Genomic DNA, 14360 nt, shown 5'->3' on the forward strand with positions numbered 1-14360 from the left:
GAGTGAGTGACAGCTGCTCAATTCTACAACAGTAATTGCTGATATTTGAAACAAACTGCTGTAGTGACTGAATGACATGACAATTACGAAATATGTCCACTGCCATTGCTGGGTATTTCACTGAATAAATCCATGAGTGCAGTAACTCTCTATGTATGAGCTCACCCAAGTACTGCGGATGTTTCTATCTTTGAACTCACCCGGAATACTGTGGCTATCTCTCTGTATATGAATTTACCTAGATACTGTGGGTTTCTCTATGTTTCAACTCACCTAAATACTGTGGGTGTCTCTCTATCCATTCACAGAGTTCTCCAATGAGTTGAATACTGGAATACTGGACAGCAACATGGGCTGTATTTGGAAGTGACAACACAGCCTCTAACACCTGAGGCACAATCTCATTCTCATCCCTGCAAAACAGATATTCAGTTTCAAAGTTCAAATGTAATACAGAGCACAGGCAAACTACATAAAGCCTGATGGACAGAAACATGTCAAGTTGTTGCTTTCATCAATGTGCACAATGAAGTTCATGAATCTGATTTCTGGGAGGAAAAACAAAAGGTATTTGAAAATTTGAGATGATTGGAAAGTACCACTGTGAAATTTATGCTCTTTATATAGAAGGTACCAATGCAATACAATGTCTTGATGCTTATGTGCTGCTGCATAAGCATGAACAACATAGACCTTTACTCACACACCCACATACACAGTGAAACATGGGGATCATTCACGGGCACACTGCCCAGGAGACTGTGTGGAGAAAGGTATACATACGGGAGAATGTTTTTGGCAACAGCACTCATGACGAACAAGGAGGACTCGGACAGATCCCAGGAAGATGAGGCCTGGTTCTTCAGGTTCTCAAACATCTGGGAAGGAGAACACAGCATTTACAGATATTTCATCAGGATTTGGGAGCATTCGTAGCATGCATCAGACTCAACTCAGACTTCATACTTCCGTAACTGTCACATGTTCCTTTACCAAACCGTTTAAATAACTTCTACAAGAATACTATTGACGAAACATGTTTTAGCTCACAAATCATGTGTTTGCTCTCAGAAAACACAAAGAAACAGGTATGATTGTATGTAAAGCTGAAAAAATCATCCACGAGGTAATCTCTCTGAGAAAATGAGAAGGGTAAAAGTCATTGTTACCTGTGAAAAGCAGGATGATGACCCCACAATGAATACAACATCTTTGATGAGCTCTGACACTCGGAGACGAAACTCCCCAAAGTCTCCTGTGTCATCTGGAACCCCCTCCTGCAACAAAGTTTGGGCAACTGTACTAACAAAACTTACTGTAACAAAGACTTTGGCAGAAAAAGTGTCAGTCACACATGATCATGCTAACAATCAACAAAATATTCATGGAACAGTCCTTGAAAAGCAAAAGTCATGAAGAAAGTACAACATATACCTAACATGAGTAAGGTAAACAAATTAAAGCAGATTTCTAACATTGAAAACAATTGTTTGCATATCAGATAATTACGGAGATTTCTGAATGATGCTACAAAGAATGAGCTATGATTTCCTACCCTCTAAGAGCTTCACACTGTGAGAGAGGATGGAATCTATATCTAAATGTGATACATGAGAATGGTATTCACTAACATGATCAGGTTCCATCTGACAATGGCGTGAAAGAGCTACAATCAATCTCTGGATGTACGGCTTGAATATTTCATTCATGTCCACTGAGTTCAGCTGATAGAGCTCCTCGGATAGTCGGTACCAGAAGTTGAAGGTGATCTCAGCAACCTGGAGGAACAGCAAACATGTTAAGCCAGTCTGTGCCTGGAACTTTCAAACATTTCATTGTCTATTTCAAAAGGTCAGCAACAATTACACAAGCAGATTCCATGTTGATATGTGGACTACTATAGCTGTGCATCCAACACAGTTTAGAGGATCTCAGGTCTTATGTTCAAATCAGTCAGTGACACTAAGACCTAACATTTGAGACAAGGAACAAACATGATACAGAGAAGAAGCATGTGACATTTGGGCTGGGCACATGACATGAAGGTCCAACACGTGACACTAGGACCCAGCATGACATCAGGACCATCTATGAGACTCACATGTGACACAAAGGTCCAATACGTGACACCTGCACCCAGCATTTCATCAGGACCATTTATGAGACTCACATGTGACACAAAGGTCCAATACGTGACACTTGCACCCAGCTTGACACTAGGACCGCACATGAGAGTGTGATTCAACATTTGATGCAAAGGTCCAACATTTGACACAAGAACCCAGATTTAACATGTGACACAAAGGTCCAACATGTGACACTGGGATCCAACACGGCATCAGGACCACACACGAGAGTGTGGTTCAACATGTAACAAAAAGGTCCAACATGTGACACAAAGACCTCACACAAAAAACTATGACTCAGCAGTTAACAAACCATACACTTAAACTTGCCAAATCACTGCATTAAACACTGAACTCGTCAAACCACTAACAGATTAAAAATGTCAAATTACAACGTTACCTCGTACAAGTGATGTCCGACACAGGTTAACAAAAGTTCCAATGTTCTAAAATCCCCGAGGGCCTGAAACAGAAAACAGCACACCTATATACAAACAGAAAAAATCATAAAACTCACACAAACTGTTCTCTTACATGTACTGTTCATGTGAAATATTGTGTAGTCTTTGACAGAATGGAATTTCAATAATTGATAACATATCTTGCATTGACTTGTAATTCTCACCTGATTTGGTGTGGAAACAATAGATTCTAAAAATGACTCTGCCATTTCTGTGAATATTCTGCAGTAGTTGACTGACCTGGAAAACAAATCATCAACGTATACGTCCCATTAAAAGTCTCACTAGTGCAAATATAGCCACTTACCTCAGTCGACTGTTCTATTTGGCAAAATATTCCATACTGTTTAAAGACACTATTTAAACATGAGCTGATGTATTATAAAACAAACTCGTAATATTGAAAAGGGCATTGTCATGGTGTTCAAAAAATGATAGCACTCAGTGGAACTTACTGAATTCCTAACAAAACTTTACATTAAAATGCAGCTGTTCACTTGCACGATATTTGCTTTTCAGCAATTTGATGCATGATCCTGATGCAATTCATCTGCAAACATTTGGCAGTTTGTTCCCAATAATTAGTAGTAAATCAATCTTCAGTGTTACCATAATATATATAACATATAGTGAGTGTTTTAAGTGAGTCTAAACTGTTGATTGGAAATATATTACATGCTGTATCAACCATCTGATGTGTCTATCTGATCCACACACTGACAAGTTACTGCCTCCTACGTTGTTTGTGGACTTCTTTGTTCTTACTTAGTTGTTAAGGACATCATGCATTTAACAAAGTTATGTAGAATACATATTCACTGACTTGTCAGAATCCTCATCCGCCACTGAGAGATGGTAGGCTGTGGGCAGAGTGAGAACTCCCTCAAACAGGTGTTGTGCCATCGCTGGATTCTTTGACAAACTCTGAAATCAAATTTAACTCAAGCAACTGCTTTACCGTTGTGGCTAAGTGTTCTTTATCATGTATCTCTGATATTATCACCTTCATCTTGACACGAAAAGCAATTGAAACAAAATGCTATATGTGGAGTATTTGAATGGTGTAGGAGCATACTATCAGCATACACTGTTTTACCAATATCACTCTCGTGTGACAGACAAAAATGTGACTACCATTGATTACTTTATACAAAATACTTATAAATCTGAAAGCATACACTTTGTACAAGGTTTTTTATTTATCTCTAAAGTGATCTATAGAAGAGGGTCATGATATTCAGAGAAAAAGTTTCAAACAAAAAAATGAGAAGCTACATTGAAAAAAAATGCTATATAGGACAAATGTGGGCCAATAAATGCTTCTGCTACCGACCAATCATAAACTCACCTCAGTGCAGTAGAGAGCGGAACACACACAGTCTGTGGCTGCCTCGTGGAGGTGAGATGGACACTCTCGACTTGCCTGTAAAATATAACCACTATTGCAACACAAGACAACATTCACAAGGAACAATGTAATTAGAACACCCTCTTGATCTGTGACATGGGAAATAACAACCTTAACAAAGACTACAATCTGAAAAGTGGTGGGATATTCATTTCTGCAACAACAACAGGGATGGAAAACAATTCACTCCTGACCACACTTCTACCAATTCACTAGTGAATGGAATGGACACGCCCCTCCCCAAGTCCTCACTTCTACCAACTCACCAGTGCCTGGAATGGAGTCTCTCCCCACTCTTTAGTCCCCAGTCCTCAATTCTACCAACTCACTAGTGCCTGGAATGGAGTCTCTCCCCACTCCCCACTTCTACCAACTCACCAGTGCCTGGAATGGATTCTCTCACATCCCCCTCCTCAGCCCTCACTTCTACCAACTCACCAGTGCCTGGAATGGAGTATCTCCCCCCCTCCCCACTCCTCACTTCTACCAACTCACCAGTGCCTGGAATGGAGTCTCTCCCCTCCCCTCCTCAGCCCTCACTTCTACCAACTCACCAGTGCCTGGAATGGAGTCTCTCCCCCCTCCTCAGCCCTCACTTCTACCAATTCACCAGTGCCTGAAATGGAGTCTCTCCCCCTTCCCCACTCCCCAGCCCTCACTTCTACCAACTCACTAGTGCCTGGAATGGAGTCTCTCCCCACTCCCCACTTCTACCAACTCACCAGTGCCTGGAATGGAGTCTCTCCCCACTCCCCACTTCTACCAACTCCCAGTGCCTGGAATGGAGTCTCTCCCCACTCCCCAGTCCTCAGTTCTACCAACTCACCAGTGCCTGGAATGGAGTCTCTCACACCCCCCTCCTCAGCCCTCAATTCTACCAACTCACAAGTGTGTGGAATGGAGTCTCTCCCCACTCCCCAGTCCTCACTTGTACCAACTCACCAGTGCCTGGAATGGAGTCCCTCCCCACTCCCCAGCCCTCAATTCTACCAACTCACTAGTGCCTGGAATGGAGCCTGGAGGAGTTTTGTGTTAAGGATGCTGTCACTGGGGATAGCGCCGACGCTGAACCAGCTCCCAAGTACGCGGAACACCTTGGCCTGGACCCGATGGTTGCCCTCCACACTGTCGACACAGGCAGCCTGCACACAAACACACACAGTATACACAGGGGCGAAGGACAACAGCAGTTTTAAGATTTGCCATTGCACTGATATTTGGCAATGAAAATATATCAATTTAAGCTCAGTCAAAACTGAAACATGGGAGATATGATTATCGGTTAGGGCACATTTGACAATTTACATAAGTTACTAATTTGATCCATTGTCAATCCAGTATTTCAGGTATATTCAAGAAAATATGGTTAGACCAGTGAAGATCCCAGGGTAGAATAGGCCTTCAGCAACAATTGCTTGCCATAAAAGGCGACTGTGCTTGGCGCATGAGGCGACTAACGGGATCGGGCGGTCAGGCTCGCTCACTTCGTTGACACATGTCATCGGTTCCCAACTGCGCAGATTGATGCTCATGTTGTTGATCACTGGATTTTCTGGTCCAGACTCGATTATTTACAGATCGCCGCCATATGGCTGGAATATTGCTGAGTGTGGTGTAAAACTAAACTCACTCACTCACTCAAAATATGGTTAATATTGGTACAGTGTGGGAACTCACCAGTAGCTGTATGACTAGTGGGCAGGATTTCGCCAGCTCCTCCGTGATCTCTGTTCTTCTGTTGGCTCCCAGGCGAAGGGAGCGGCTGTTGATCTGGAACATACATACACCTGGTTACTCCTTGTTTCAAATATCAATCACAATTTAGACTCACTGAAGCTACTGGATATGGAAGTTGAGATTGCTCAAACACAACAATAGCTTCTAAATCTGGTAAACACCTGGCTCATATCAAGATATCATAAAGATCTGGTAAACACCTGGTTAATGTCATCTACAGACAGTGCTAATGTCATTTACAGACCAGACCAATGTCAACATACAGACCTGGCTAATGTCATGGTACAGACCAAGCTAATATCATCTTCAAATCTGGCTAATGTTGTGGTACAGACTGGGCTACTGTACAGATCTGACTAACTTCATGGTGAAGACATGGATAATGTCATGGTTACACATCAAACTAATGTCATCATACAGTCATGGCTAACATCATCAGACAGACCAGATGAATGTCATGGTACACACCGGGCTTATGCCATCATACGGACCTGTCTAATGTTACGATACAGACCTGGCTAACGTCATCATACAGACCTGGATAATGTCATATAGATAAGGCTGATGTCTTAGAGACGTCACTAATGTCATCATACAGACCTGGCTAATGTCATCACACAGATCAGGCTAATGTCATCATTCAGAATGGGTGTTGCTACTTTCATTGTACAGACTGAGTGTGGATACTTTCATCATACAGAATGGGGGTGGATACTTTCATCATACAGAATGGGGGTGATACTTTCATCATACAGAATGGGGATGGATACTTTCATCATACAGAATGGGGGTGGATACTTTCATCATACAGAATGGGGGTGATACTTTCATCATACAGAATGGGGGTGGATACTTTCATCATACAGAATGGGGGTGGATACTTTCATCATACAGAATGGGGGTGATACTTTCATCATACAGAATGGGGATGGATACTTTCATCATACAGAATGGGGGTGGATACTTTCATCATACAGAATGGGGGTGGATACTTTCATCATACAGAATGGGGGTGATACTTTCATCATACAGAATGGGGATGGATACTTTCATCATACAGAATGGGGGTGGATACTTTCATCATACAGAATGGGGGTGATACTTTCATCATACAGAATGGGTGTGGATACTTTCATCATACAGAATGGGGGTGGATACTTTCATCACACAGAATGGGGGTGGATACTTTCATCACACAGAATGGGGGTGGATACTTTCATCATACAGAATGGGGGTGGATACTTTCATCATACAGAATGGGGGTGGATACTTTCATCATACAGAATGGGGGTGATACTTTCATCATACAGAATGGGGATGGATACTTTCATCATACAGAATGGGGGTGGATACTTTCATCATACAGAATGGGGGTGGATACTTTCATCATACAGAATGGGGGTGATACTTTCATCATACAGAATGGGTGTGGATACTTTCATCATACAGAATGGGGGTGGATACTTTCATCACACAGAATGGGGGTGGATACTTTCATCATACAGAATGGGGGTGGATACTTTCATCATACAGAATGGGGATGATACTTTCATCATACAGAATGGGGATGGATACTTTCATCATACAGAATGGGGGTGGATACTTTCATCATACAGAATGGGGGTGGATACTTTCATCATACAGAATGGGGGTGATACTTTCATCATACAGAATGGGGGTGGATACTTTCATCATACAGAATGGGGGTGGATACTTTCATCATACAGAATGGGGGTGATACTTTCATCATACAGAATGGGGGTGGATACTTTCATCATACAGAATGGGGGTGGATACTTTCATCACACAGAATGGGGGTGGATACTTTCATCATACAGAATGGGGGTGGATACTTTCATCATACAGAATGGGGGTGGATACTTTCATCATACAGAATGGGGGTGGATACTTTCATCACACAGAATGGGGGTGGATACTTTCATCACACAGAGTGGGGGTGGATACTTTCATCATACAGAGTGGGGGTGGATACTTTCATCATACAGAATGGGGGTGGATACTTTCATCACACAGAATGGGGGTGGATACTTTCATCACACAGAATGGGGGTGGATACTTTCATCATACAGAATGGGGGTGGATACTTTCATCATACAGAATGGGGGTGGATACTTTCATCATACAGAATGGGGGTGGATACTTTCATCATACAGAATGGGGGTGGATACTTTCATCACACAGAGTGGGGGTGGATACTTTCATCATACAGAGTGGGGGTGGATACTTTCATCATACAGAATGGGGGTGGATACTTTCATCACACAGAATGGGGGTGGATACTTTCATCACACAGAATGGGGGTGGATACTTTCATCATACAGAATGGGGGTGATACTTTCATCATACAGAATGGGGGTGATACTTTCATCATACAGAATGGGTGTGGATACTTTCATCATACAGAATGGGGGTGGATACTTTCATCACACAGAATAGGTGTGGTCACTGACCTCTTCAGGCATGACTGTGAGAACCTCCAGTAGGAATGGCAGCTGCTGCATATTGGAGCCAAATCTGAAGACAACATGCAGTTCTAAATCATGTTGACTACTCAATAGATATGCTCTATCCTTTCACGTGTCCTAAAACACGTTCAAACAGACATATATCTCTGGCATCCAGTGAAACCTGACCATACAACATTCCCTTCCAATATATATTTGATATGTTTCATACCCATGCATAAGGATAGTATCTTAACTGAGTTCTCTAAATAGAATAATATCAGACTTCGCCTATAGACTACAGAAAAATTTAAATAACTTGCAAAACATGTCAGTACAACTTCATGTTCTTCTTCCAGCAATAAAGTAGAGAAACAATCACACAGATGTACATGTATTGTGTTGTTTGTTGTTTAATGCCTCATTAAGAGTGTCTACATATGAAGGTCATCAATTTTGTATGACTCCATACATACATAGTACCCCACAACTTAGTGATGACTGACACGTATCTTTGTATAACGTAAAGCTCTTCTTACTTCTGAATGAGGTCTGAGACAGCATCCTTCCATGTTGCCATCTCCAGTGCAAGGTCTGCCAAGGCCAAGCTAAGCTGCAATAAGAAGGATGGTCCATGCTATGTCTGTCCACAGTTCACTCTGATCTCATTCAGTCTTGTAACTAAACACTTACTACATTTATTACTTAAAACACAGCAATGAAGATAACAGTAAAATAACTGAACATAACTCTCAGAGAAAATGACAATCTTAGTAAATTCTTAAGTATGCTTTCTACCACTACCGACAGACTTTTTACAACAGATTTCATCTTAAACTATTGACTTCAAAGGTTTTGAAAAGACTGAAAAAATTCAGTGTCTAATATGGCAGTAACTCCCATGGGCTATGGTCTTTCCTGCAATGCATGTTAATGGATTTGAAGGCAAGGTGAGATGAAATGAGGTTTAACGCTGCATGCATAGCTGCTCATACTAGCCCAGACATAAGCTGGTTTTATAGTGCTAGCTCACTAAGATCCCATGCCTCAGTTAAGCGTGAATACCCCACTCAGAAAACATTATAATTTATACCTACTCTGGGACAACCAGTCCTTGATGTACCCATTAAAGCTGAGCACCAGGCTGAGGCCAATAAGTACCATATTTTAATGTCTTTTGGTATGACATGGCCAGGGATCTAAGATGTGACCTACTGCTTTCCCGGCGGACATTCTAACCACTACACAAGAGAGGTGGTCAGAGTTGAAGAAAGAGGTAGACAGACATCATAAACATCTGTCAAAACTTTCTTTCAAATGCTCAAGCATATTACTATACCTGAAGCAATACCAATAATATTTTCTTCATGTTGGTCTGGGTTGGGTCTTTGGGATGAAAAATTTGCATATTCTAAATCATAATTAATAAATTTGTCAAACACAAAGTTTACAATTTTTTAAAAAAATGTTCATTTGCTTGGTGCAAGTGGGTGACTTTAGTTTTATGCCGCACTCAGCAATATTTCAGCTGAATGGCAGTCTGTACATAATTGAATCTGGACCAGAAAATCCAGTGATCAACAGCATGGGCATCAATCCATGATATCAGGCTTTGATAACATGTCAAACAAGTCAGTCAACGTGACCACTCAATCCCACTAATCGCCTCCAATGACAAGCATGGGTTACTGAATATCAACTATAACCAGGATCTTCACGGGTTTGATGCAAATGGAAGTCGTCTTGTAGGTGGGGAACAGTAATATTCCATCTTTCTTTGATCAGACCTTGGTCGTGGATATAAAGACAGTTTTCACACTCACCTGTGTCACGATAACAGCAGGTGTATCGGGGGTAATCTTCCCAGCATGCTCTAGTAGAGAGTCTCGCAGTGACTGTAACCCATAGCAACAGAAAAATGACATTTCATCCAATGTTATCCAAAAAATACACATTGACTCTCTGAAAGCATGCTGAATGCTGAATCAATATTTCAACAAGAGAGAAGCTATTTCCCCTAACTCTTGTTATACCTGTATCTGTATTGGAAAATAACTGAATCAATGAGACTGCAACACTATACAGCATCAAGGTCTTATTTGTGTTGACAGTAGATCAAACAATCATTTGTTAGCAAGATTCAAGGCAAAATCATACCTTTCTTCCAACTGTGTCATAGGCACTTGAGTAAGTGAGTATAGTTTTACACTGGACTTAGCAATATTCCAGCTATATGGCAGCGGTATGTATGGCGTCTGTATGGACAATCCAGTGATCAACAGCATGAACATCAATCTGCATCACTGGGAACCAATGACATGTGTCACCAAGTCAGCTAGCCTGACCAACCAAGATAAGCAGAATCGCCTTTTATGGCAAGCATGGGTTGCTGAAGGCCTATTCTGCCCCGGACCTTCACAGGGCCATTTAGGCACTGGCATTTACTAAGTTAACAAATAGTTATGTCTTTAAATCATAAATTTGTTCTGATGAACCATTCATACAATACCAGTATCCATGGTAAAAGTGGAGATTACGTACATGAATGAAGCAACTTTTTTTTTTTCCATTTCAAACAAAAAATATGTCTATGAAACTGAGTGAGAGTATGTTTCTGCCGCAGTCAACAAAATTCTAACAATCTATAAATAATCAAGTCTGGACCAGAAAATCCAGTGTTTGACAGCATGAGCACTGATCCATAAGCATGGGCATCGATCTGCACCATTGGGAACCAATGACATGAGCCATCTAAGTCAGCAAGTCTGATCACCTGATTGTGACAGTGGCCTCTTACAAGCATGAATTACTGAAGATCAATTCTAACCCAATCTTCATAGGTCAATGTTTATGAAAAAACAGTGGTGTTGATTCAGGCCTGCGATTAACAAAATGAACTTTTCAATTACATTGTGCACAAACAACAGGAAGGAAATCTGCTTCTCTTTGTCAAGTCCACACAAAAGGAAGGAACTGCATACAAGCAGACTGAGAATTTTGAGGATGGTCAACTAATGAACTCTACCTGGTGTGAAGCCTGGGGTAGTTCATGGAAGGCATACTGGATCTGAAAGTGTAGTGCACAACTCAGTCATCTGTCAGTAATAACACCACGTGCTGTTTTGGGTCAACATTTTAACACTAACTGTACCTTCAACACATAAAATGAAATCAACACAACTTAGCTTCAAGAAACATAGTTCACATTCTCAGTTCAAAAACTTGCTTGCAGTTGCACTGTGCACCAGTTGTAACAGTACCATTGCAACAAAGTATTTTTACATTCTTGTTCATTACTAATGTAATATAACATGATCTTTACAAGAAGCAGCAAAACGGTGAGCAAGTATGGTTTAATGCTGCTTTTACCAATATTCCAGAAATATCACGATGGGACACCAGAATAGGGCTTCACATTTTGAGAAACAAACCCTGGGCTTGGATTTTCTAAACTCTCTTAGCGCTAAGATAGTCGTAAGTGCCATACATTATAATTAACGTACAACTATCTTAGGGATAAGAGAACTTCGAAAATCTAGGCGCTGATCTTTGACATGATGAGTAGACACTTTAAACATACGGCTATCCCCTCCCCAGCACCAAAACAAATAAAAGCACATAGCAGTGATAAATTGGTTCAGTGAATGAGATTAGGTTTACCCTGCTATCAATACTCCAGCTGTATGATGGCAGTATGTAAATAATTGAGTTGTGGCCAGAAAATACAGCTACTGGTGAGTTCCCACACTGTACCAATATTAACCATATTTTGAGTGAGTGAGTGAGTTTAGTTTTACGCCGCACTCGGCATTATTCCAGCCATATGGCGGCAACCTGTACATAATGGAGTCTGGACCAGAAAATCCAGTGATCAACATCATGAGCATCATCCTTTGCAATTGGGATACGATGACGTGTCAACCAAGTCAGCAAGCCTGACCACCCGATCACTTTAGTCAACTCTTATGACAGTCATGGGTAACTTTAGATCAATTCCAACATGGATCTTTACAGATGACAAATCGATTAATACATGGCATTATTAACATACCATGCATACTGACCTTTGTCCTCATTGTCTGAGCTGCAAAGTAGCATGATTCTAGTGACTGATTAAGGCGCAGTAGCTGATCGGCTATCTGCCAGGCAAATACCTGTAATGAGAGAAGTAATAAGAGACCAATCACAAATGAATCAAATAAATGATGTAATACTCGTCATAGTCATCAAAGTTTACTGGGAGTATTCAAAATGATGGAACTCTAAGGCAACTTCAACTAACATTCCAGTCAAATGTTCAGGTTTTGTATGTTCCACATGTCCAACCAAATGAAAAAGGAGGGATGCAGCTTTTCATTTCCTAGCTGAACAACATGTTAGAGGTGCAGTGTATACTAAGTGCAGGTAAAGGACACTGACAGCAATTAATTGTTAGTAGACACTATGTTTGACTATCAATAGTTCAGAAACTGACCTTGTGAATATCAGTAAGTTTATGTTTTATCTGTGTGCTTGATCTAAGGGATTGGGAAAGGCAGAGGCCATGGGCCATTTTGCACTGTAGAATGAAAAATGGCAAATTAAAATTTTGACGTTTACTACTGATACATGGGCAGTGGCCCATTCTAAACACAGAAAATGGTTATCAATCTTGAAAAGGGCCCACTGTCAAAGTTGTCTATCTCAATCCCTGGATCTGCAAGAATCTTGTCACTTATTAAAAGAGACTAAAACTACTTCAACATGTTATTACTTTTCATAAAATAGACACTCATTTGGGAAATGAGAAACTAAAAAGGAGAAAAAATCTACTGCAATAGTATGTTTCAACAGATTATCGTTACTGCGATAGTTGCTGACCCCTCAATAGTCACCCACTAATGGACACAGTAAAACCAAATAACAATCTGTCTAAAAATCTTAAGAGTTCAGAATAATGAAACAGTCTCTCTGTACCACCTTTGTCAGTATTAATAACTGTTATTTGTTCAACATACGAAATTGAGCTGAATTCTACACTGAGACTACAGGCCTCAGACTAAAGTATATTGACTAGTAGAACACTGAGGAAACTAAACAGGATTAGTTTCCTCTATGTGTATTGCATTAATTCAGAAGTTATACAACTTAAGGGAAACAGTTTCTTCATCCACTGAGCAAAATCTATGCTGGTTCTGTGGCCCTTGATAATTCTGCCGTGGTCCTAATGGCCAGTGACTTTTTTTGCCCATCTAAATACTGCACATTACTGTTGATCTCATAGACAAGCAGACACCTTAACTTGACCCTTAAAATCAGATTTACAATGTTATGTTTTGTACATAAGCCAAGCTCTAATGATGGGTTCCTAATCATGGCCAGTTTAGATCAGAAGTCAACTGGCAGCTACCGCAATGGATGTAAAACATAAGTATATTTGGTGAAAATAGTATCTAATAACATTCTACTGACCTATAATGTGGGAACCTGTGTTTGTTTTATTTTCAATATCATAATTTTACCCATGATGTTAAAATAATGTATGCACATTGTGATCTTAATCACTGCATACAAGACAATGCATGGCAAAAAACATTAGGCTGAGTAGGTAAATAACCCTGCCCAGTAATGTTTAACTACAAATTTGACATCTTTGATGACAAAGCCGTTGTCTCTTGTTTGTATTTCACATGAAGCAATACAATGACATTTTGTTATCCGTGTAAAAAAGTTTGACTAAAGTGTAAACATAGATAAACTGACCCCTTCTACAGATTGCTTTTTCAGTCATCAAAATTAGGCTTGCATATGGTAACATAAGGTAATTAAAATTGTCTTCAAATAACATGTAAAATCATATATTTTCCAGAGGATTCAAATAAAGTAATTCTCAAAAATTATTGTGCACAGGAAAATAGGAAACAGTTTTATACCTGCATTCACTGATCAAGCCACTCCAACTCAGTTGTGTATTTCCGCCAATGATCATGATGATACAGATATGATATTGGTAATAAAACAATATAAAAAAAGTACACTCCAAATGCAATTATATCACAAGATCTACCTGGATTTTAATGGTAGGATTTTCAGTCATTGTGTTTTTAAAATGTAAATTTCATTTATGTATGTTGACACAGGAATAAAAACAATGTACCACTTCCCATATTAACAGTCTGTCATC

The 14360-nt window shown here is 40.3% G+C and overlaps 1 protein-coding gene across 1 annotated transcript in view; it reads right to left on the bottom strand.

Moving 5' to 3' along the window:
- Positions 1-14360, bottom strand: part of LOC137286621 (transportin-3-like) — a 30430-nt gene that overhangs the window by 13365 nt on the left and 2705 nt on the right. The window contains exons 2-16 of the mRNA XM_067818570.1: positions 12262-12351; positions 11223-11264; positions 10021-10092; positions 8737-8810; positions 8204-8267; positions 5673-5765; positions 4994-5137; positions 3936-4010; positions 3411-3511; positions 2752-2827; positions 2527-2589; positions 1632-1778; positions 1170-1277; positions 784-878; positions 274-413 (exon numbers count right to left, since the gene is read on the bottom strand). Of these exons, the coding sequence (XP_067674671.1) occupies positions 274-413; positions 784-878; positions 1170-1277; positions 1632-1778; positions 2527-2589; positions 2752-2827; positions 3411-3511; positions 3936-4010; positions 4994-5137; positions 5673-5765; positions 8204-8267; positions 8737-8810; positions 10021-10092; positions 11223-11264; positions 12262-12351 (1384 nt within the window). The remainder of the gene's footprint in view (positions 1-273; positions 414-783; positions 879-1169; positions 1278-1631; positions 1779-2526; positions 2590-2751; positions 2828-3410; positions 3512-3935; positions 4011-4993; positions 5138-5672; positions 5766-8203; positions 8268-8736; positions 8811-10020; positions 10093-11222; positions 11265-12261; positions 12352-14360) is intronic.

This window comes from Haliotis asinina, chromosome 6 (assembly GCF_037392515.1).
Source record: "Haliotis asinina isolate JCU_RB_2024 chromosome 6, JCU_Hal_asi_v2, whole genome shotgun sequence".
NCBI lineage: Eukaryota > Metazoa > Mollusca > Gastropoda > Lepetellida > Haliotidae > Haliotis > Haliotis asinina.